Here is a 24113-nt window from a genome sequence, read left to right as displayed (position 1 = left end):
AACAAAGCAAATCCTAGCTTGAGGATTCCGCTTTTGGGTAGGTATTTCCCACTCCTGCCAAGAGGGACTGGGCATTTACAGATGTGAAAACAGAACACCAGCATATTCAACTAGCAACTGACCACACAGGCAATCTGTTTGACTCAGTCACCTCCCAGCTTCTGCCATCCAATCTGCTCTCATGACTGTGGTGTAAAGGAGTCGCTCGCTAGTGGTTTGTTTAGGTCACTTTGCCTGTCCTGTTGGTTTTTGTTTTTTGAGAAGAGAGCGACGACAATGCAAGAATTAGCTGCACTTCTCTCATGACTTCCTTCCCCTCCTGTCACAGTGCAAGCCTCCTGTCACCCCCATTATGTTCTGAGTCCTGGAGGACTCTAAGCGTTTCCTTCGCCTCCCTCCCCCAGGAGCCTGCTAGCACTGGCTGCTTGGGTTCCTTCCCAAAAGTCAAGGGACTTCGAGAGTAGGGTTACTTTTGAGAACAGTTAGTCCTCCCTCACCCCCACACCCCCTCCTTGCTGAGGATATGACAACAGACCCCGAGAGGGTGAGGGGCTTGCTGACTGCGGCAGAAGTGCGCCAGCCAATGCACACTGCTGGTACACCCACACGGGGTACGTTTGCCCACAGAGAGCATCACGGAGGGAGGAGGTCAGGCCTCTCCCGTGGTGCGTGGGGAAGGGTCTCAGGTGGCCAGTGACCTCAGGGGCCAGGAGACAGTGTGGTCAAGCAATTTATGCTCACCCGGGCTGCTCTGCCTCCAGCTCTCGGAGGTTCCCTTCTGTCACAGGACAAGGAAAGGGTCTACCACTGTGATTCAAACTTACCGAGGTCTCCAGTGGAACTCTAGGCAGAGCGCGACGCATTCAGTACAGTCTGCTAAATAGTCCAGTTAAAACAGTGGTTGCACAGTGCCTGTCAGTGTTTTAGCTAATTGTCAGGTTCACCTGGACCGTCTACGAACCTTGGAGCTAATCACAGAATGTTTCTAAATCTTGAACAGAGAATAGGGCAGGGGGGTTCGAGAGCTGGGGAAGAAGAGACGAAGTGGTCAAACACAGGCCGTTTTGATGGCAACACACTATTTTGCATGGTATTATGGTGGCTTCTCTCACCGCTATGGAGTCGATTCTGAGTCACAGACTACAGCGGCTCTACGGGAAAGAGCCGAAATGCCCCTGTGGGGCCGTGAGACTATAAATCTTTATGAAAGTAGAAGGCCTCCGCTTTCTCCCACTACACTGGCAGACAAGATTACACCTTTGTCAAACTCCATGGGGCAATACAACTCAGAGAGAGAACGCTACTGTAAATTCTGGATTTTAGCTCATCATCATCATCATCAATAGTGGCTGTTCACTGTAACAAATGGCCCACAGCCATGGCTGTCCTTAAGACACCCTGGAGACACTGTGTGTGTTGTGGAGGGTGCATGCTAGCTCCACACCTTCACCTGATTTCTCTGGAGACGGAATCTGCTAAAGCAAAGAAAATGTCTATTATAAGACAGAAAAAGGAAATAGGACCCTCTGGTGTGGTGTCACACACATTGAGAGAGAGAAAGAGAGATGTTCTGCATGTGAGCCTGGAAGAGAATCAGGCCCTTCAGTCAGAGGCTGCAGCTGGGCAGAGCTTGGGAACACTACCCTGGGCAAAGCCCTAGTTTAAGGTTTTGGAACATTATAAACAATGACTTGCTTTACTTCTCCCTCAAAGAAAAAATGGATTGACCTTTTCTTGATCATGTTTATGAAGTGCATCTAGAGAGAGGGAAATCGAAAAACATCACATTTGAGAACAATAAGCTCAGGACAAATCTCATTAAAATGAATTCAGCATGAGGGACTGTCCCTGGCATCTGAAGTTCATTCACCTTTCTTGATAAAAATATGAAAGGCATATAAGGAGCTTAGACATTCATGATTTAACATGAAAGTCAGTCGGGTAGCGCTATTACTGCCCACTCTTCAAACCAGTGGCTGTCTAGCCCATGCCCCTGTATCTGAAAGATGGGTAGAGAAACTACGGGGGCTAAATGAACTCTCTGAAATCAGGAAGGCACACTGGAGTGAGCAAAAACCCAAGTCCAGACACACTGTCAATTCTGACTCATCACGACCCTGTGGGGCAGGGCAGAATTGCCCCTGTGCGTTCTGATACGAACTCTGAGAGCAAGACGGTTAGCCAAAATGCTGTGTCTGGTCTCATTCTTCCTGAGAGCCGATGCTCACTGGGGCCTGGGCCGGCTGGCACAGCACATGGGCAAACGGATGTAGAGCCCTGGCTCGACCCACCCTCCAACCACGGCTCATGGGTCCCTTCCTCTCAGCTGACAGGGCAACGGCACAGAGGAGAATTTCCACGTGACAACTTCAAAAGTTTTCTTTAAAGACTTTCTTTAAAGACCCTGTGACGTCCAAAAATAGCATCCTGTTGCGTGAGGAGAGAAAACCTAGTTTAACTAGGTAGTCACAACATTCCGTAAAGAGAGGAGTTAAAAATAATAGCCAGCCAGCCGATGCTTAGAGCTGAGGAGGTGCTCGGAGGTTGCTAAATCATGTGTCTACTCCTGGGGGAAGTGCCAACTGGCAAGTGAAGAGAGAGGCAGAGAGGCAGCTGCAGAGGGAAGGGGGAGCTCAACTCCGTGGCTGCCTGAGTTACACCTGGGCGCCCGGCACCTCGGAGCCACAAGGACAGCTCTCGGCTTTGGAAGAGGACCACATAGGCACCGCGTGCCCCACAAACGTCCTGCCATCAGAAGTCCGAAGGGCACGGGGTTTGGTGAAATGTACATAAAAGTGGTAATCCAGCCCTTGTCACTCTTCCCAGGGAAGGAGGGCCGACCCCGTGGCCAGCAGAATGTGGTGGAAGTGATGTGTGTGCTCGCAGGCCTGGGCCTCTAGGTTTGGCTATGAAAAAAGCTCAGGATGAAAGGCCACCTGGGCACGGCAGTGCCCACGGGGCTCCCACCCATGCGAGTGAGGCACTTTGGGTTCACCAAGCCCCAGCCCAGCGTCAGCCAGCGCCAAAGAAACACCCAGGCTCGCGAGAGATTCATGAGAGCTAAGAAAACTGTGGTTTTTAAGCTACGAGGTCTGGGAGTGCCTTGTTAGACAGCAATAAATAGCCTACCATAAACACACACCTATTTTGTTAATGCGTCTGATGCCGATGCAAATAAATAGGTTGGAAATATTAAAGTCTTAATTCATATTCGTTCTGGGTCTTAAAAACAACAATAAAGCGGTTGGCAAAAAAAGAAATAGCGCAAAACAGGGCTTTGAAACTAAGAATCTAAGCTGAAGGCTCTGGTCTACTTTATTCCTCACATACCTCTGGACGCTATGATTTCACTGAACCGCTCAAGCCTCGGTTTTCCTGTCTGCTCCCCAAGGCGTTCCATGGTAACGACAGAAGGAGAACAAAGACCAGTGGACAGGCCTCGTGAACAGCTCAGCACGTTACACACCTATCGTGTCACTGTTCCTATTACCTATGCATTGTTTAAGGGCTATTTTTTCCTTCCCTGCAAAGACATCGTGTGGATTAATGACTCTGCCTTACAGGTTTCTCTCTCGTAAATTCCCTCTGTGTGGAAGAGGCGTCGGTGCACACAAGCACAAGGCGACAACTGGAGAACAAAAGTTGTGCGTCCTCCTTTTTGCCACTGTGCAGTGCTTAGGGCCTCGGGCCGACTCCGAGACACCTGTTCTCCCCCATCACTATCCTCTCCCGAAATGTACAATGAGTTGGAATATGGCTTTGAACATGTCTTGGTGCCAAAAGGAGAGACAGAGATGAGAAGAAATGGCAGGGTGCCTGGAAACGGAAACCGTGCAGAGCAAAGGGAACATTAGCGTGGTCAGGAGACTACTGTTACACTGAAAAAGAATGACATCCGAACAGGATGGAATTCAGGAGGACACACAAAAGAGGGATGTGTGTGTGTGGGGTGTGTGTGTGTGAGAGACTGGGTCACTAAGAATGAAACCTGAGAAGGACAGAAAAAAGCCACCTCTACAGCAATGGGCCACAGGTGTGTGGGGAAGCCTGTGCCTGTCATGGGATAGACATGCAAGGAAACAGCCAGGGCCATGGGACCTAGGATGGTGTCTCACTGCAGGAGCCTGACTGATGCTTAAAGAATGAAAGAACAAAATGCACACAACCCATCGTCAGCGGTCTGATGAGGGCAGAAACTGCCTCACCAGATGAGGCCACCATTCGTAGGTCAATGGACAAGAGTGGGATTTATTTGGTAAGATGGGGAGAGAAGAGTCCACACATTCCCTGTCTGGCCTATGAGAGGAAAATACATTCTCACAAAACAGGGGCTGCTCCTTCCGCTGAGACGCATCTCTATTACTACTAATACGTTATTACCTTTGTGTGTTCGCACTGTAAAGCGCTCCCCTCCTAAATCTACCATGTAGGCAGCTTTATTCTCAACGGCTCTAAATGCCCAGCAAGGATCTTCATAAATGTGCTAGAAAGGTCACATAATCATTACAGGCTCTTACATCTTCCACAATGACCTTCTTTATTCCTAAGACAATGCTCGTAAAGCAGGAACCTTTGACATGGCTCACCCAGAGGAGTAACATGAGACAGCGCTTTCTTTTAAAGGGGATTCCCACTAATTCTCCTCTCAATTTCCATTTTTACAAGATTGCTTGGGTCTTCATTTTCTTGTCAAAGTAAGACCTATCATTCTTCTTAATGCGGGGGGTGGTGGGGGGTGTTGGTGGAGGGTGGGAGGGACGGAGGGCAGCGTGCAAAGGGATCTGCTGGGAGTCCCCTTAAGAGATGACAAGTGAGGTGTTGTCTGAAGCAAAGACCTGGTGGAGTTCAGCGGGTTTTCCTCCAAGTCCTGCAGGAAGAGGACGATTCTAACACGTGGGAAGGAGAGCTCATGGCCTCCATGCTGTGAGAGATGAGCAGGGCTTGGGGTGGTGAGTTTATCCAGAACTGAGGAATCGGGACCACAAGAAAGAGGGGTTCGGTGGGGGCAGAGGGCATCACAAGGGTGCTAAGGGAGACCAGCAGTAATGTTACTGTCCAATGGCAGGAAGGGAACAGGAAACTTAGTCTTTCTTACGTCTCCCTTCTTAAACACACCAGTCATGACAGAAATCATAAAGGCTAGCACTATGCCAGCTCACTCAGTCAGGCAGGTGTCTCTGTCGCCAGGTGCTTTCTAGTGAGTGACCTAGGCATTGCCTGATCCTGCATCCTCAAAGGCACTGGCCAGTTTGGACTCACTGCTGTAGCCACTGGGTACTGTGACACCAGGAAAGGCAGACTGACTGCCACATCAACTCCTGTATGAACTATTAAAAACAACAACAAAAAGATCAGCTGCTATGGAGTTGATTCTGAGTCATGGCGACCCCTGCGTGTGTCAGAAAACTGTGCTCCACTGGCCGAATTTTCTAAAGCAGAGAAGCAGGTCTTTCTTCTGAGGTGTCAGGTATCTCTGGGTGGACTCACACTGCCGACCTCCTGGCTTGCTGCTGCGTGCATTACTGCTTGTGCTACCTAGTGACTCCAGCAGGGTCCAAACTACTTGCAGTGAGTAGGAGGGACAAACAAATGAAGGGATAGACATGATGTCAAGTATTATGAAAGGCGCGGTGATGGGGTGTGTGGACTGCAGGGGTGCTGAGGAACGAGGGAGGGACAAAGATGGGCCCATGTCAAAACAATGGCAGCGCAGCCCTACAAGCGAGGCAGAAGCTGCTCAGCGGGGTGAGGACGGGCAAGGCTAAGGAGCAGATGCAAATCCAAAGGCCTGGGCATTAAGGGACTGGGATGGGGGAGGGGTGGGAGTGGGCCTCTCCCCATAGGGACATGGCTGCAGGTGGGACGTGGCAGTGGATGAGTACGGGTCACTGACTGTTGCAGATACAGGAAACTAAAGAATGGTGAGAACCCAATCCCTTCTCGGCCAATCATTTACAGTGAGCCTTTGAGTGACTTTCTTCTCCCCGTTTCAGCTATGGCATAACTCTGATGGTTCTGCAATGTGGGTGCCCAAGTAAAACATTATGTCCCTGCAATCACAACCAGCCTCAGGCTTACGGTCATTTATTAGACTTGAAGAAAGGTATAAAATGGTAGGCATCTCATTCAACCTCCTTTACAATGTAATTCTTCCCGCCCCCTGAGCAATCCTGGCAGGTGGCCATTCAGACGGAGAGAATTCAGATTAGCTTCGGGGCACCCAGTAGATCTCAAGAAGCAGCCAGGTTCATTACTGAATATCGTTTGCTAGGAAAAGTCCTTTCTTCAGCTAAGATTAAATATGTCTCCCTGTAGCTTCTCCCCAGTCCTCCCCCGAGAGGGACTGAGAAAGTACGCTTCTGCGCCTCCAACATGCAGATGGTGCTGGAGTCCACTTCTCAGAGTGAATTGTCCTTTTCTTCAGTTAAGCGCTGCCTTAGTGTTCATTAATGAAGTTCTCCAGTATAACGTTCCACCTTCCTTTCCATGAGGACCTGGAAGGGACATCTGCTGCCGTGAGTAAGGCTCCCTTGCCGCCTTTTCAGATTAGTACTGTCTTCCACTAGCACAAGAACTCACCTCCTCTCAAAGCGTGTCCCAAATATTCTCTCACTGAAATGTCCTAAGAAGGTGGTTGTGCCAGAGTTACAGTGTGGTATCTTAAAAACAAACAAACGACTCCGTACTTATTTGTACGACACCGTATAAAAAGGCAGGTCAGAAAAGTTAATATGTCTGATAAGAATCCGATGTTTCTGACGGGATGGAATTTATGAGATTGACAATGATCTCAGGCTTTGAGCTTTTGCCTTAACGTTCTAGAAAGTCAGTTGTTTTTGTACTGTTCTGTTACTGCTGTGTGCTGAGCCCATTCCAACCCGCAGTGACCTGACAGGACAAGGAAGACTGCCCCGTCCAGTTTCCAAGGCTGTGATCTGATGGAAGCAGATTGCCTGGTCTGCCTTCTGTGGCAGTGGCATGGGCATTCTAACGGCTGACCTTTCCATTAGCAGTTGAGCACCATCAGAGCTCCATAAAAAAATCTATGCAACGCAAAATAACGATGTATAAATTACCAAGGGCACATGAGGGAGGGGGAAAAGGGGAGGGAGGGAAAAAAAAAAGAGGACCTGATGCAAGGGGCTTAAGTGGAGAGCAAATGCCTTGAGAATGATTGGGGCAGGGAATGTATGGATGTGCTTTATACAATAGATGTATGTATATGTATGGATGGTGATAAGAGTTGTATGAGTCCCTAATAAAATGTAAAAAAAGAAAAGACGAGAAAAAAATGATTAGGGCAAAAACTGTACAGATGTGCTTTATACAATTGATGTATGTATATGTATGAACTGTGATAAGAATTGTATGAGCCCCAATAAATTGTTAAAAAAAAATCTATGCAACGTTTGCCAATTCAGCATTGCTTTTATGTACAAATCAGTGGCACTGACTACCTTATATCATACTGTGTAGCCGTCACCTACGTCTGTTGCCACCAAGAGTAACCATGAGCACAGATCGATTGGATGCCTGACATCTACTGGATGTCTGCCCAGTAACGGACAAATAACTGATACTTACCTTGAATACAGACCACAGATAGGCCTATCTCATCGAACTATTTGTATCATCGCAACTTGTCACTTAGTAAACACAGGTGCCAAGTGCCTTGCACTGGGACTCAGGGAGAACAAATTAGAAACTGAGCCATATAAGGCAGTTTGAGTGTCTAATGGTAAATGTAGAAGCAAGGTTAAGAACAAGGGGGTAAGTGTCCTAAGGGGCTCTGGTCAAGGGCACAGGCGGTAACACTAACTCTGTGAGGCAAGGCATGAGAAAGAGAGGGAGCAGCTCATGGTGGAGAAGAGGGGGGTTCTCAGAGGTGGAAACAGAATGTAAGCCCATGGACCCCCCAAGCACTGGCTTCCCCAAAGCAAAGCACCAAGCGTCAGCAACATGCGGCGCTCTCACCACAGGTGGCTGTGGACAAGACTGAGAGGTCATCGGGTTCTGGAGATTGTCCTGTAGGGCAATGGGGACCTGCTCCTACCACAACTACAGGGGCAGCAGCTTTCCTAGCCATAAAGTCAAAGAGAGATGTCCTTGTCCTCCCAGCAAGGAGTAAAGAATTTAGACTCCTCTTTGCCTCAGAAAGCACTCCTGGGTCTGGCAGATGTGTGGTTCCAAACATGCAGGATACCTGGGAACACTTGGATTAAACAGGTGACCTCTCATCACCTTGGAAACACTGTTTAAGCAACGTTTAGCAGAGGCTCGTGTGGTATGTCTACTAGGGATCTATACCTGCCCCTTCCCTCCCTATCCACATACAGAGAGACGTGCCTGCCCGCTGAGTTCCCAGCACTTGGCTGTGCACAAGCACTCGTACATGAAGAATCTACAAGGGTTAATGACTTATCCCAAAGCCATCTGGCTTTGATCTCAGGAAAGGTCTAGGTGACTACCAAGGAATAGTAACAGTTCAGTGATTTTGCCATAGAAACGGGAAAGAGTTAGCTTTCCCATGGGTACTCGAAGTGCATGCTGGAAACGGTACCGTACATGATGCTAACACACACAGGGCAGAGAAGAGAACTTGATAAACTCAGGACAAACCAACCTTGTTGGCAGGGTGCAGCACCCATCGGCCGTGAGTCTAACTTGAGTTTCGTAGCTATCCAGGGGGCACACGGCCTGCTGAACGGAGGGGCACTCCACGGTGCTGCAGTCCACGCTGAAAACTGCAACGGGGCAAACACAGAGGCACCATTTACTGTCACATTTACTCAGAGCATGTGGAGTCTTAACACGAAACACGGGCTCTGGACAGACTTCCAAAGTTCCGCTTCCCAGCATCCCTGTCCTTATGTCCCTGTCCTTTTTACGACAGTCGAAGCTACAGATCTGCAGTATGCCCCGAGTTTTCTGTGCGAGGAAATGAGGAGGGAGAACGAGACACTTAAAAGTAGGGGCGACGAGGAAGAGAGGGTTAGTTAAAGCAGCCGTGGCTAGATGGATGGTGAGACCCAGCTAGAGGTACTTCTGACAGAGCAGGTCAAGAGACGGACAAGGGACTGTGTGGGGCTTGCAGCACGGATCCCCAGGCAATCTGCAGACGGGAAGCCATCCAGTCCAGATGTGTTTACAGACCATCTTAGACATGCTGCACAAGAGCAAGGATGATAGAAATACTACAAAGCAAGGAACAGCTGGAACGCGGCAGGAAAGCAAATGTTGGCAGAGAAGGTAAGCACATCGTCAGAGATGACTCAGCACATGCTACAGCGTCAAAGGGATGGATGATGGCGCAGTTGTTCGAGAGGGGGAAGTTTGGGGCTGAGCGTGGCAACATCAAATCTCTGGCAGTTCGATGCCCACATTTCCCTAATAATGGCTGTGTTGTATGGGGTGATTGTTTTAAAACGCAATGACTTTAAAGTGACAGATTTATCTGCTGTGACCTTCTCTGGGGTGTGAGTAACCAGTAACGCAGGTAACCAGAGTATCGTGAATTTCACACACCGCCACCCATCAAACAGCACTTGGAGGGGGAGGGGCTAAAGAAAAGACGCACAAAGATTAGGTCCCTCTTCTGCAGGTGCTAACGTACCAGAGGAGTAACCTTCTGGTTCTCTGACCCCAGAGGGCCGGCTTGCGACGCACTGACAAGCAAGCTTGTCTGCACGTGAGAGAGCGCGGAGGGGAGGGCTGCCAGCCCCTGAGGTGCAGAGGCCCTGGGGCTGCTTGGACGAAGCTGGTGCATACCTGGTTTGCACTCAGAGAGGTCACAGCACTCTCCCGGCTTCCCTGAGGCTTTGGACACTATAATGTTCAGGTATCCCGGCTGGCAGACTTTGCGCAGGCAGCCCGCAGGGTCGCACACGCAGCGGCTGGGTAAGGGGCAGCACTCCCCAGGAGGAGCGTAACCCTCGATCAGAACGGAATCTTCAGGGCAACGCGGAGAGAACTGGACTTCACAGCGGGCCTTGGAGCAATCTGGCTTCTCTTCTAAATGAGAGAGAAAGAATTTAGCACATGCCCAGGGGCAGTGTGGGGCACTCTGGGCAGAAGCATAGCCAGTCCCGAGGGTCCATTTATGGACCAGAGAGGACAGAGCAGGGAAAGAAATCCAGGCAAGACCCTCAAAATGTTGCGCTGTGATCATCTCTCCCCGGGTCTGCCCGACGTGCTCAGTCTGCTGTTCCCTCCTCTTGCACTGCCCTCGCCACTCCAGTGCAGGGGCCAAAGTGAAGGACGGATGGAAGGGAGCACTGACCACTGGCCTAGGTCCTGGAAGAGCAGAAAGACCTTCCCCTTGGAAGAGTTGCAAAGGCCATTCTTTGAAAGCAGTGTGCATTTAATCCCAAGGAGGCGGCTTAGCAATAAAGCGCAGCAGCCTCCAGGCAGGGCCGGGTGATAGCCCACCGGGAAGAGCTCTAGATCCACAGTCCGTGTTTCGGGTTAACAAACATGAGTGTACACTTCTATAATGCAACGGGTCTGCCAGTCAGCTAGAAATCCCCCGCCCCGCCCCGTAATTCCCCTAAACGATATCGGGTGTGGTCTACAATACAGTAGAGCTCTCCAACTGCAGCACTTCATCTGTCTTTCTCTAGTGTCATCTATTCAAGTCAAGACGGGGACATCCAGAGGTTTCTGCCCGGATAGCAGGGCAGTCGGTTCTAGAGCCTCAGTCCGTCGCGCAATTGCTGGCTGGAAGCTTTTCAAATGTCTACGGTGATGCAGCGAGTTGGAAATGACTCCACAGCAACTGGTTTAGGTTTGGCTGTGAGACATCAACATGAGGTCCTTGTAGGCAAGACCAAAATTAAACCAAAACTGCACAAGTGCAGCCCATGACCTTTGGGGAAGAGTTTGGGAAATGCATCGTATAAATCATGGCCTGGACCGCTGGTGGACTGTTAACATAAACTCTGTCCTCTCTGAAAAGAAAACCCAATCACGGGATCACACAGCCTGATTTTGTAGATAAAGAGCGCCAGGTCCAAACCCTCTAGGGATCTGCATGAGGGCAGTGGTGAGATTAATGTTCTCACATCAGTTCATTTCTGTCTTGAAAATACAACAGTAGATCTCTTTCCGAAATCAAGCCTGCTCCTCCTTTCCTGCCTTGCATGCGCTTGCATTTCACCAGCAGATTCCTCGTTGACTACTTCCTATCTAATTAAAACACAGTACACGACATCTTGCACACTCATCACTCTGGTAAATTCATTCAAGAATTTTTGTTTTTGTGCATTTCCTATTCAAGTAGCTTAGGGATCATCCTTGAAAAATAAAAGAGACCGCGGACCTCATGTTGTTTTGAGGTAGTGGAGTTTATAATTATGCTAGAAAATAATCACGATAAATAAGTATACAGGAGGAGGTAGTGTTAAACCAGAAGAGCAGAAGGAGGGCCGAGGGGAGACGGGGACCTCTAGTCAGAGCAGGCATGCCTGCGAGGAGAGGGTTTTCACGGAGACTGCACCGGCTACAGGGGAGAGCCACGGAGCAGTCTGAGGAAGGGCACTGAGCGCACCCCGCTGCTCCCTAGTGGCTGGCTGTCCCAGGCAGAGCGAGGAGCCAGGTGGATGGGGGCAAAATGAGCAAGAGGAGAAAAGGAAGAGAGGTCAGAGGACAACAGAGGGACCAGTCATTTAGGGCTCCTTGGGTCATTTCAAGAGGTACCTTTAACCGCGTGGGAGATAAGAGCTCTGGCTGTGTACGCAGAGGAAGAGGAATGAGTGATTCCCCCAGATGGGTCTCCCTCTTCCAGGAAGAGCAGGGTTTGGGAACCTGGGCACATAGCAGAAAAGTACAGAGCACCTGGGGAGCAGGGAGCCACGGGAGGAGGTTGGAAAGGCATTTGGAAGGAAGAACGTGGAGGAAGAGAGACCTGCGCATGACCACAGTTGGGGAGTGGGTGTGCTGGAGATGGACATGGAACAAGGATGTAGGACACTTCTATTCCCGAGACCGTCCGGTTCTTGCGGCTGCCCTCGAAGTTTCTACCCTAAGGTGATACCGCTTCACTGCGCCTGTGCCTTCCTAGTGGTTGGCATGTGGCTGCAGACTCCTGGGCTCCCTCGGGCTCTCACCACACGTGCAAGGAGCAGCCCGTAGCCCTGGGACATTCTTCATCTGCACACGTGCCACATGTCAGTGTCAGGGCCATGCCATGGGGGCACATCGCCATTTGACAAACTGTGTTCAGATAGGTCAAGGTTACACAGCTCACAAAAGGTAGGTGAAGCTTGGTCCCCAGCTAAGGAATGGACACCCCTCTAAAGACATGCCGCCTGTCTTCGGAAGCAGCAGTGTTTGCGTTTTCACCTGCTCTCGCCAGTACTTCCAGTCTCTGGGTAGGACAAATAGTTATGCGTGGCTACTAATCCGAAAGGATCACGTTCGAATCACCCAGCAGGCAATCTATTTCCAAATGAGCACAGCCGTGGAACAATCTCCTCTCTGACACATGCAAGACGCTGTACGTTGGAACTGACTCAGTCGTAACTTGGTTTGGTTTTCTGACGTATCCTCCTTTCTACCTTAGTCGAATTCTCTGGGCTCTGCCTCTCTGACCCAAACGGTGGCTTGTGAAATCTGCCCTGCCTTGCTGTGTGTGCCTGTCTGTTCCCTCTCATCCAGCCCTGTGTGAATCATGGGGCCTCTGTAGGATACATTCCATCTTGTGTCTGCACCAAACCGAAGTGACTGCTAGTCCTGGGGAACTGGTATAAACCCACTTTCACATTCTAGCCCCATGCAGCTGCCTGGAGAAGAGATCAGGATTAAGGTGGGAGAAACCCCACACTCATATCCCCGTCAGGGTGGGGGGTGGGGCAGAGTGCACCCAAGGGCTTCGGGGGAGGACGTGAATCTGGACTGCAGGAGACTGATTACACTGGAATTTGGAGAGTGCATTCAGCAGGAGGCTTATCTGGCAAACACAAATACACTGTTATATAATGAATAAAGGATCGGTGACTTCAATTGCAAAGAGCACTTAATTCCTACTCTTGTTAATTTGCTGTCATTAATTATGCTTTAGCACATTCTATTATACTCTTATTCTGCAAAAATATTCAGGATGTATAATCAGACTTTCCAAGCATATGCTTCAACAAAACAGGTTTCCACTAACGTCCACAACGTTGCTCTGTTCACTATCACCACTGGATGTCTGTTTTGCAGCTCAAACCTCATGAATAAGAGCTCAACAAGAGCTTGAAGGGTCCAAAAATGTCACATTCGTTTGACTGCGGGCTTGCTCTGTATCTCTTAATGTAATCAGTTAGAAACTAAACCACAGATTCCCAAAAACCTATTTGACCTACTGGCCCCTTTTCAGAAAAAAGAAATTACTCAATGCGTCCCCTAACGACTGAAAACGTTTGTACTATAGCCCACACCCAAACCCACCGCCATCAAGACTCAGGACAGGACAGGGTAGAACTGCCCCGTGAGTTTCTGAGACTGTTAACTGTTTCCAGTGGGGGTTACAATCCAGGATATAATGTAGCCATCTGCTTTGGGAACCCATCTGGATTGTGTCAGAGGGGGCAGGACCTTCTGGATCATTGGCTCTCACCGTTCCTCATGCACCCTGTAATACAGTTCCTCGTGTGGTGGTGACCCTTGCCAACTATAAAATTATTTTCATTGCTCCTTCATCACTGTCATTTTGCTACTGTGATGAATTGGGCATTCCCTGTGAAAGGGTAACTCAACCCCCAAAGAGGTTGCGACCCACAGGGACTGCCAGCTGCGTATCTCTAGGCCTATGTCGCAGGGTACCTGTTGTCTTTGAACTGCCCATCTTTCTGTAGGCAGTTGAGCACTTGTGCCATCCAACCACCATTTCTTAAAATAAGCCCTGTTTTTAAAAAGATTCTGCCTCATTCCACTCGTAAGCCCTTAAGACAACCTTAAACTTGAAAACTCAAGTAATCATAGTCTACAGTCCTCTTCCCTGCCTTTCTTTCTTCCGCCGGCTTCATCTAGTCTTAGTGGTAGAGCTACATGTTTTTAGTGAGCTATTTAAATAAGATATGAATTATCTGCTCTTTGATGTTCTCATACAACCCCGTGTGAAACTGTCTAAACTCAATGCAATTTTTAAAAGAGGAAAGAACAGGTTTCTTCTTTGGTTACTAGATTATTCAGGGATTCTTCTTTTAGCTTCAGCCCCACTAACAAATTTTAGTAAAATATTGTACCCAATTCACCTAATTGAATTCAAATTTACTGATATTTTGACTTTAGTGACCACCAATGACTTTGTCATTTAAGTGTTTGTTTTCTAGTTCAGAGACAGAGAACGTAGGCGGCCCAACTTTCTACTTGGTCAATTTCTTGAGTTGTGTTGTGTCTTTTTGGTCAAGTTTACGAGACATGGGTATCTGAAAAGGACCTGCGTATTCTCTGCTTACGGAATACAAACTTCCATACGGTGGTGCAGGGGGTTACACATGGGGCGGCCAACTGCTATGTCAGCAGCTTAAACCACTAGTCACTTCACAGGAGAGCGCTCACAAACTCATGAGGGCAGTTCTACCCTGTTCTATCCGGAGACTATGAGTCAGAATCAGCCTGACAGTTGTAAGAGAATATTATAAAGCAAGTTTATGACATTTAAATCATCAATAACCTTACAATTAAAAATTTTATTTCCATGAGGCCTTTATAAAAATCTCTCACTATAAGCCAATAACTTCTCATGTCTCCAAGATTTTAATTTTTCAAGGCTAAGTTGTTACTTTCACGATTGGCAGACATAAGTTCCACCCCTGTTACAATGACTCAGTAAAAATCAGAATGATACTTTCAAAGAATTTAGAGTCTTTATGATATGTATCTTTCTACACTTGACATTGTTAACATTCTTGGCTCTATTTTTGTCAAGGCTCCATTCACCTTTCATTAGATTATCACATGCTCAAGCTACTAAGCAGGCTCCCCATGCTATGCAAACCCAGCTATGAAACCATAGCATCTGGAATGGTTTTTGAGACTTTCTGCCTCAGCCTGCTTCCAAAAGAAACACTTCTAGTAAATTTCACTTATTCTCCAACGTCCACCATTTCTTTCTTCCACGGCGAAATGAGGAGAAAACAACACGAGAAGATTTTCCTGACAATTACTTCGGAATTTCTAATTTTACCTCTTGAAAAGAAGTCTTGATGGTGTCTAACAAATCTATATATAATACTTAAGTTAATTAACAAGCTTTTCAGTCTGGTTGCCCTGGCAACACTGGTGCAACTGGCACCTTAAAAAAATACATACTGCCCCAAATATAGAAAAACTAAAGCAACATTATGATTTGTAACAGAAGTGGTAATTAAGGGAAATAAGATGGCTTCAATGTATTTAATATTCTTCCTGGAAAAGATTAACCCTTAAAAATACTGACAGGTTACCCATAAACAGTGTTGTTACACTAGTGGTGGAAAGTCTGTAGCAATCCTAAATACTTTAAGCCGTGGGACTCTTGATTCTTATTAGACCCCCTTCCCAGTTAAGCACAATCATGATTCAGAGGGAGCAAAGGTATTCAAAAGTTTTCTGCGTGAACACAGGCTTAAAACACAAATGCAAATGAAAAACTACTAGAAGGAAATGGAATAATCAAGACCACGTGGCCAGGTTCTCATTATTTTTAACCTTTGTGTAGCATCCCACACATTTGACACAGAAGCCTATTCTAAAGCCGCTTAGAATGATTACTGCAGAGGAGCATTAAGACATCTGGACACTTCTTAGTGGAAAACAGCCTACAATGAACTAGTGACATTTACGCACAACAACAACAGGAGCAGTCGGTATCGAGTCGATGCTGACTCAGGGGAGCCTGGGGTGTGGCAGCGTTGAACCGTCCCCAGGGGGTGACTTTTCAGAAGTTGATTGGTTAGTCCTTTCATTAGAAGAACCTGTCGGTAGACTTGAACTGTAAACCCGTGGAGCCACTAGGGACTCCTACTAGCTACTCTGCCCTTTTGCCAAACCTGATTCTACACACACACACACACACACACACACACACACACACACACACACACACACACGCACATAAACTTTCTGAGACAATCCCTTGGGGTGGGGAGGGGTATCCATGTACTTAAAAATCATTCTATGTGCCTGAAAATTAAATTAGGTTTCTTATCCATATCACAGAGTTGAACAGGTAAAACACAATGTAAAGAGAGGAAGAGCCTTGGAGTGTTGCCTGTCCTCGACCTCATGCTGCTAGGACCTGACACCTGAAGCCCCAGAGGAGCTGTGGTGTCAGCCTGGGGAAACACAAGGACCTTTGCCCAGTTGGTGTTACTGGGAGATAGACCTCCTTCTGGTCCGGGCTGAGGTGCCCTTGATGAAGTCCTCTCCAGTCCTTCTTCCCTTCATTCATGGAACAAATATTTACTGAATGACCTCATGTGCCAGGGGTGTAGGGACAAGGCATGAATTGTGGGGGTGTGGGGACTGAGACAGGGCAAGAGAGCTATGCAGCTTACCACTGGCAATGCTGATGATGAATCCAGGGGGATGGGTGCACCTGAGTAGCAATGCTCAGTGCATTACAGGTAAGTGAGTGGAAAGGTCTCTCCGGGGACAAGTCACTTGAACAGAGATCTGAATCAGACGACTCTCCATGTTGAGAAACGCTAACTCACCGTTAATAGGAAATAGAAACTGGAAGAGTTAGCAGGCAGAATAGAAAACACCAACAAAGACTTACAGGAAGACAATGTTTAGACACCTAATGAGGTTCCCTATGAAGGATCCCATTCTTAAGGCCACGCTAGCTAAACGACGGACCGCTCTATGAGCTGGGCACCTACAAACCGTTTGTGGAAAGTTTTCACTATCTTCCCAATTCACTTTGAGCACACCCCGTGCACAGAGCGATCTCCTGTGTACGAAGCCCCATGCTGCTCCGCACTCTCACACACCTTCGCATTCCTGTGGACAAGAAATGGCATCTTCGTTTCTACCTGACAGAGGAGAAGACACACCCAGAGAGGCTGGGGAACTTATCCAAGATGGCAAAGCAAGCAGCAGAGCCTCACAAATTCATCATCTTTTCACCAGTCCCGGATGCAGAGTAAAAGGAATGTCAACTTCCCTAGGCAGCTTTTCTGGGACTTGGGGGGGCTCCACTTTTTATCTCATATAAAGACTGGAAGATTAATCTACAGAGTCAAAGCAGTTTAGGGCCTTTGGTGTGGCCGCTCACTCTCCTGTGGGCACCTCTGCTCACGGGCCCGGAGACAGCACACAACAGGAGGGGCTTTCGTGGATTCCGCATGACTTTGTTCTGAAAACTTCTATTACAAATGCAACACACATGTCATCTCTACATTTTTTAAATTCAGACTGACTCCTTTAAAGTTACACTGTGGATCCTTTTCATTCACATTCCACGATTTTATCATAACCTTTTTTGGCAAGCTTCTCGGTGAAGACTTGTTCCGCACAACCATAACCCCGAGGGGAAAAGCTAGGCTTGTTGATACAGTCCCAGAAATATTTCATATTTCAGCTCGTTCAGAAATACCAGCTGTACTTTCCCAGCACTGTCTCTGACTCTGAGCTTAGGATTCAACGGCAAAGGAATCCATGCCGAGCTCTACCCCAACCCCCTTTTGCGCGATGGTTTATGACAGATGCCGTACTTAAATTGTTCTTATTTTAATCACCCAATAAAGTGAGTTTTCATCTCAGTGAAATATGTAATAAATTGACCAATGACAAAGAACGAAAAACTACAGGATCTGTAAAGCCTGGGATCCGTGCTCCCATCGCTGGGGGATTCTCAGCCCTGGGCGCACAGTGAAAGCGCTTCAAGAAGCTTCGAAAAAATACCACCGTCTGGATCCCACCGCCAACCAATTAAATCAGAATTTCTGGGGAAAGAGCCTGGGAATTAGTATTTGTTTTAAAAGCTCCCTAGGTGATTCTATCGTGCAATTAGGGCTGAGAATCAGTGTCTTACTCCTCCGAGCAGACGGAGAATTTTTCTAATGAAGTTCTCTATTGACAGTGGAGCTTGCCCAAAGGCGTGTTCAAACATCCTGGCAAACACTGGCTGGCCAAGTGCCGCCATCAAGGCAAGGAGCTCTCAGATCTCTGCCTGCCATCAAGTGGTCCAAGCTCTGGCTTGAACCCAATGGTCCCTTTAGGAATCTTCAGACCCTGTGTCTTTTCTCAGCCTCCTGTGGAGCAATGTGACTGAGAGTGGTACTATGGGGTGGAACTTAGCCAAGGAGGCAGCCGGGCCAGCACCAGCACCGTGAGCATCAATCACTTGGGAACATGCTGGAAAGGCAAGTTTAGTCTTAGGAAGGCCAGACCCACTGAGTCAGACTCAGCATCCTATTGAGATGCTCAAGTGCACATCGAAGGTTGAAATCTGCTCTCACAGGGCCGTTCTCACAGTGGTTCCACAAGGGCATCTCCAGAAAACAAATCAGAAATGCACATTCTCAGGGCCCATCCTGGACTGACAGAAACACCAGGGGTGAAGCTCAGCTGCCCCAGCTTTAGCAGACTCTGGGGACCACAGTGTGCAGTCCAGCTTCAGCCATGGCGCTGGTCACTCCTTCCTGTACCTCTTCTACATGTCCAGGGAATTCAAGGCAAATACACCCACCACCACTCAACTCCCCGCCAATCATGGCAGCCCTATAGATGAGCTTTCCGAGCCTGCAGATCCACAGGTGCAGACAGCCTCATCTTTCTCCTACAGCGAAGTTGAGGGCTTGGAACTACCAACCTTGCAGTTCACAGCCCAGCGGCCTAACCCTCAGGACCATCAGGCTCCGTAGGGGATACAAAGCTGCTTTATTTCTTAGGGACTCTGAACCAAGTATGCCCCATTTTCCTGGAAGAGGCAGAGCTTCCTGGGAGGAGGGGCGAAGTTGAGAGAGTTTCTAGGACCTGCCCCCAGAAGTGGGTGGGCGGTGGGGTAGAGACTAGGGAGCCTGATCCCAAACATGAACTGTATGCATCTGACCAAGCTGTACATATTTGTATGAATGTTTACTAGAATTTTAAGTCTAGAGACATCCCTGTTTTATGATTTGTTAATCCAAGCCAGGGGGTAAAAAAATCTTGAAGTAACTCCCAGAGGGAGTTGCCATTCAAACACATTTACATATGCAGTCACTGGTTTTCAAAATATCAGTATGGATTTATGATTTTTAAAATCTGAAAGTTGTCTAAGGCAGAAGCAGAGGTTTGAATAAATGTGCCGAGACGGAGGATTGGCTCCAAAAGATAAACTTGACCTAATAAACCACAGTCTCTTCTAATACCTCAGCCCCATTTGTCATCAAGACAAGCCTTCAGAAGAGGAATCCAAATTAGTAAAGGGTGGGGCAGATGACTAATGAGGGGAAACATAAATGAGCTGTGTACAGTCAGCTCGGCGACATCTTAGGAAGGATTTTCATAACAGCTTGGAAATGCTGTGGAGGCAGGCATAATAAACACTAGAAATACAGAATTCCCCAGAGTGGCGTTTAACGGAAGGCAGCAGCCATTACAGAACACAAACAAAGCCGCTATTTTGCTGGCTGATTCTGTGACTTTGGGTGGGCCGCTTTCGAGCTTCCAGTTTCCCTCCACTGAGGAAGGGCTCTCTTCCTTTGTGTCCCCGTGCTAAGGCTTCAAAGGAGTGTCACTGCCAGGGGCTAGAGAAGAGACGCTGGGTGCCCCCCTCCCGTCTCTACAGTGAGGGCCAGCACTGGTGGGGACTGTCTGTCTGGGAAGGTACTGCGGCCACAGGTTCTGGGAGCACTTTGCCCTTCTCATACAGCCAGACCACGGTTGGGTCCTACTCTCGGCCCCTACCCCTTCCAGCAGAGCAGCCAGCAGTGCTCTGGCGGGAGGAGGAAGCACTGGCTTCCTTTTGGAGATCCAGCCTAATTCCTCCAGTAGGAAATGTGATCTTGTGCGGTTTCCAAAATCAAGGAACACGACACCAAGGGTGTTATCAGTGACTTTGTGAATATATTCCTAGGGCCCAGGGGTGGCATGTGGTTTTTGAAGGTCCCTAGACAAACTTCAAAGACTATCAGGGGGTGCTGATCTGGGGTCTCCAGTGAGCCCACAGTGACTCTACTTATGTGATTAAAATGCTGTGTTCAAGAACAGAGAGAGGGGGCAGCAGGAGTCCAGGACTGGGGGTGGGGGGAACCCAACCAACAGCTCACATGGCTGCTCTCCTGCTTTGCTGAGCTGGGTGGCTGGGTTATGTTCAACTGGGACACCCCAGGGAGGTGCCCAAAGTCTAGGGCTGCAGGGGCGAGGGGCCAGGGGCGCGGGATAAGCCCACACAACACAAAGATTAAAAGAGATTTTCTCCCCAAATGGTTTCACCCTTTAATTTTTCTGCATCTTCCTTCCTTGTTTTTATTGTTAGTTTGTGCTTTTAATACAGTGACTACGAGCTACTTGCTTGTAGAAAGTGTCATTTAACAGAGGCTAACTTTTTTTTTTTAATAGGGAAGTCAGGTAGTCGAGTGGTTCACGGCAAATGTTTTATAGCCAGGAAGAACTAAATTCAAATCCTGGCTCAAGTTTCTTGGTCTCTGAGCCACAGCCTCCTGGGAGCTATGCTAAAGTCAGTGGGGCAGACAGCCCATGCTGCAGTCTGTCCCAGGCATGGCATACCCAATACCCTCCAGTGTGCACCAGCTCCCTGAGACTGGCCAACCTAGCGTGACCCTCAGGCAAGGTACCACTCTCTATGGAACGTCGTCTAGACATGGGTAAACCGGAGCTATTACTCCTTGTTTGGAAGACTAACGGGTGCGCATATATGAGGGGGCTTCAAAACTTCATGGCGAATTGCCACCATCTTTCGATTCCATTTTCCATGAACTTTTTGAAGATCCTCATATATGTGATGGGTAAGTGAACAAGTGAACAGTGAGTAAGGAGGGCTACAGAAGAATTACGGCCTTAGTGGAGAATATTCAATGTAGCATGGTCACCAATCAAAAAAGACAGCTCTGTCTTGGAAAAGTACAGTCAGAATGCTCCTTCAAAGAGAAGGTGGCAGGACTATATGTGACACACGTGGGACCCATTATCAGGAGAACCTGCTCTTGGAAGAGGACGTTCTGCTGGCTGGAGTAGAGGGTCAGTGAAAAAGAGGAAGACCCTCGTGGGCACAGACGGACACAACATGCAACCGTGAGCTCAAACACAAGGACCGTGAGCATGGGGAACTAGGAGGTGCTTCATTCTGGGATATGCCTGGCAGGCGCCAGGCATCAGAACCAACTCAACTGCCCTTAGCAACAAGCCAAAATTATGCTATAAAATCGAATGTTGACCTTTATTAAACAAACATATAAAAACATGAAGCTACGGTTTCTCAACCCATCTTTCATCTAGATGTGCATCTTCTAAAAGCAGTGTTTCCATCTCACTGACCATTTTATAAAGACTCCTGTGCGCTCTGATTTGCACGATGTCAAAGCAGCACTTTTAGCAACTGTGAGGGACTCAAATCATGTTTCTTTCAATTATTCTTTGAGTTTGGGGCCAACCCTCCCCAGCCCCCAATCCCCTCCCCCCCCTCAAATGCTGAAAGCACAAGATCAGGGCTGCAGGGTGAATAGTGTGTTCTAGTGAGATTCTCATAGGACCACCCTTGCTGCCCTCAAAGAATGAGCAGGTGGACTGCAGTAATGGGAAGCGGGGAAAAATTCCTCAGCACAAGTCTCCGGGCCTTTTCCTTGTCAAAGCAGTGTTTCACTTTCTTTAAACTTCTTCCTAAAAAGTCATTGTGCTTGTACTTTATCCTTTTAAGAAATGTCTTGAAATCGGACAGGCATGACCTGGACCCCGAGCAGCAAGACTTCTTGACTTGTCCTCATGAAAAATACTTGTAAAGATTTTGTAAAAATGTTAACTCATACAGAAAGGGGGTTTCAGAATGTTCGTAAAGAAATTCCACTAGCTTTTAATTCCACTTCTTTCCTGAACATTCTGAAACCCACTTCATAATACATGTTAAAATATGTGTGTATGGGAGTGGCTGGGGAGGGAGTGCTTGGGTAGATGGATGGGTGGATGCATAAGATAGATAAGAGAGAGAGACAGGAAGGAGAGCAATGAATGTACAATTGTGATTTGCACAATTGATGTATGTATGGATTGTGGTAAAGAGTTGTATGAGCCCCTAATAAAATGATTAAAAAAAATAGAGACAGATAATCCCTAACAACATGACATTCTTAGGTCCTTATGCAAATTAAATTCTACCTCACTTTGTTTTAAATCTAGTGTCCCCAACACAGAAACAATCAATGAATGTTTCCTTAAGGTCAGCAGTTCAAAACTACCGCTGCTCTGTGTGAGAAAGATGAGGCTTTCTATTCCTGTGAAGTTACAGTCTCAGAAACCCACAGGGGCGGTTCTACTCTGTCCTACAGAATTGACTCAATGGCAGTGAGTTTTCAGTATTATTGATAAAGGTGGAACTGCCACACACACACACAACATATAATAGGAAAAATATCTACTCTGTCTATGCCTTGCCTGGTCCACATATACTTTGTACACCAAAACTTGAATATGACAGCTGTTTCTATGTCCTCTTCCATCATTTTTTTCACTAAATTGTTTTGTGTTGTGTTAAGGCTGCTTTCGGAGAGAATCCTTTCTACTCTCAGGAAGGACGCAGCCCCCGGGTAGTGTTTTCCTGGCAGATGCTTCTCCAGCTAGTTCCACATTCTGACATATCTGACTGACGGGGTGACACCCCCTGGTACCGAGCCTTGCCAGCAACAAGCACAGCCTCCAACCTGTACGAGGATCCCAGGGCCTCCCAGGGCCTCTGGGCTGGGTCAGGCCCTCCTGGGTGATAGGGGCTTCCCTGCTGCAGACTTCTGCCCCAAAGGGTGGGGCTCAGAGGAGAGCTTTCAGGGGTCTGGGCTCGCTCACAGGCTCACTCCCCCACCCCTCCGAGTGCTGTTGCAGCTCCCATATGAACCAGACTTCCTAATCAGACTCCACTGCAGCAAGGCCCTAAAGGGCCCCCCACGTTTCTATGCTGTCTTTGTGTCCATTGTGTACCCACTGCGTCAACCCTCAGCCACCACAACCGCCAAGAGGGCACCGGGAGACGACAAATATGTGCGCTGCAGCTGAGCAAAGGGACGTGTTTACTTTCCATCCTGAACTACAGCTTGACCTGCAGCAAAACCAAAAATACTGCAGTGTGTATCTTTTCCCAGAAATGATAATTATAGTACTCCAAACATTTTTTTTCAAACTCCAACTACCCAAATGGAGAAGGCAATCCAAAAATAAATAAATAAAGAATTTGTTAAATGGACACTTACATTCTCGTTAGCCCTTACATGGAAATCATACCTTCCCCCGCACCCGGCTGCGTAGCCATTCAAGGGCTTGGCCCCTGGCTCAGAGCCCTCTTCCAGGACTAGGTGGGGCTCCGTTTGAGGAGGGAGGGAGGCAGGCAGCTGAAGAAGAGTCCTCCCCATTCACTGCAGCCAGCAAGGGTTTATCGCCCCTTTTCCACTTCAAAACATCAGTGCCTCCAGGATCAGTGTTTACCTGGAGTTATGCAAACGCATCTGGCTGGTGCCCCAAGGGGAAGCAAGATGCCAGGTAGGTCCCTGGTGCCTTACAGAAGGTACTGCACTCGGGCTGCTCTCAGGGGCATCTGGAGAATCCCACCGCAACTCCTCTCTCTGGGGAAACCAAAGCTTATCTGGACCAAGTGTTCCCCACGCTCACACTGCAGCTGCTACTGCAGAGCCTGGCTCTCCAAAGTGAGTGCCACCAGAATCAATTTTCCAAGCATCAGGGGCCAGGCACCAGGTCCAGATTTGCTGGTTTAGGACAAGTCTGAGGCCTGAGACTTGACCTTTCTAACACACACCGGCTGCAGAGGGGCTTGAAAACCTTGGTCTCTTGCAAACTCCTGCCCTTCCCTCTTAGAGGGGAAGCCTTCTCTCCTGCTCCTCTCGCTCGGCCTCCGCGCCTACAGCTAGGCACGAAGGAGGGCAGTGGGCTGCAAAATGGACTTCATGGCTCTGACCAACAGAGGTAGCAATCGTACCCCACTC

At 48.2% G+C, this 24113-nt stretch overlaps 1 protein-coding gene across 6 annotated transcripts in view; it reads right to left on the bottom strand.

The window, feature by feature from the left end:
- Window positions 1-24113, bottom strand: part of CRIM1 (cysteine rich transmembrane BMP regulator 1) — a 228893-nt gene that overhangs the window by 120177 nt on the left and 84603 nt on the right. For 4 of the 6 annotated variants that reach the window (XM_075535936.1, XM_075535932.1, XM_075535934.1 and 1 more), the window contains 2 exons: window positions 9769-10011; window positions 8624-8744 (listed from right to left, as the gene is read on the bottom strand). The exons of 1 other annotated variant lie outside the window; for it this stretch is intronic. In XM_075535936.1, the coding sequence (XP_075392051.1) occupies window positions 8624-8744; window positions 9769-10011 (364 nt within the window). The remainder of the gene's footprint in view (window positions 1-8623; window positions 8745-9768; window positions 10012-24113) is intronic. One more of the 6 variants, XM_075535935.1, reaches the window with a different exon arrangement.

Source organism: Tenrec ecaudatus, chromosome 17 (assembly GCF_050624435.1).
Source record: "Tenrec ecaudatus isolate mTenEca1 chromosome 17, mTenEca1.hap1, whole genome shotgun sequence".
Classification (NCBI taxonomy): domain Eukaryota; kingdom Metazoa; phylum Chordata; class Mammalia; order Afrosoricida; family Tenrecidae; genus Tenrec; species Tenrec ecaudatus.
This window is presented reverse-complemented; position numbering and strand designations above follow the sequence as displayed.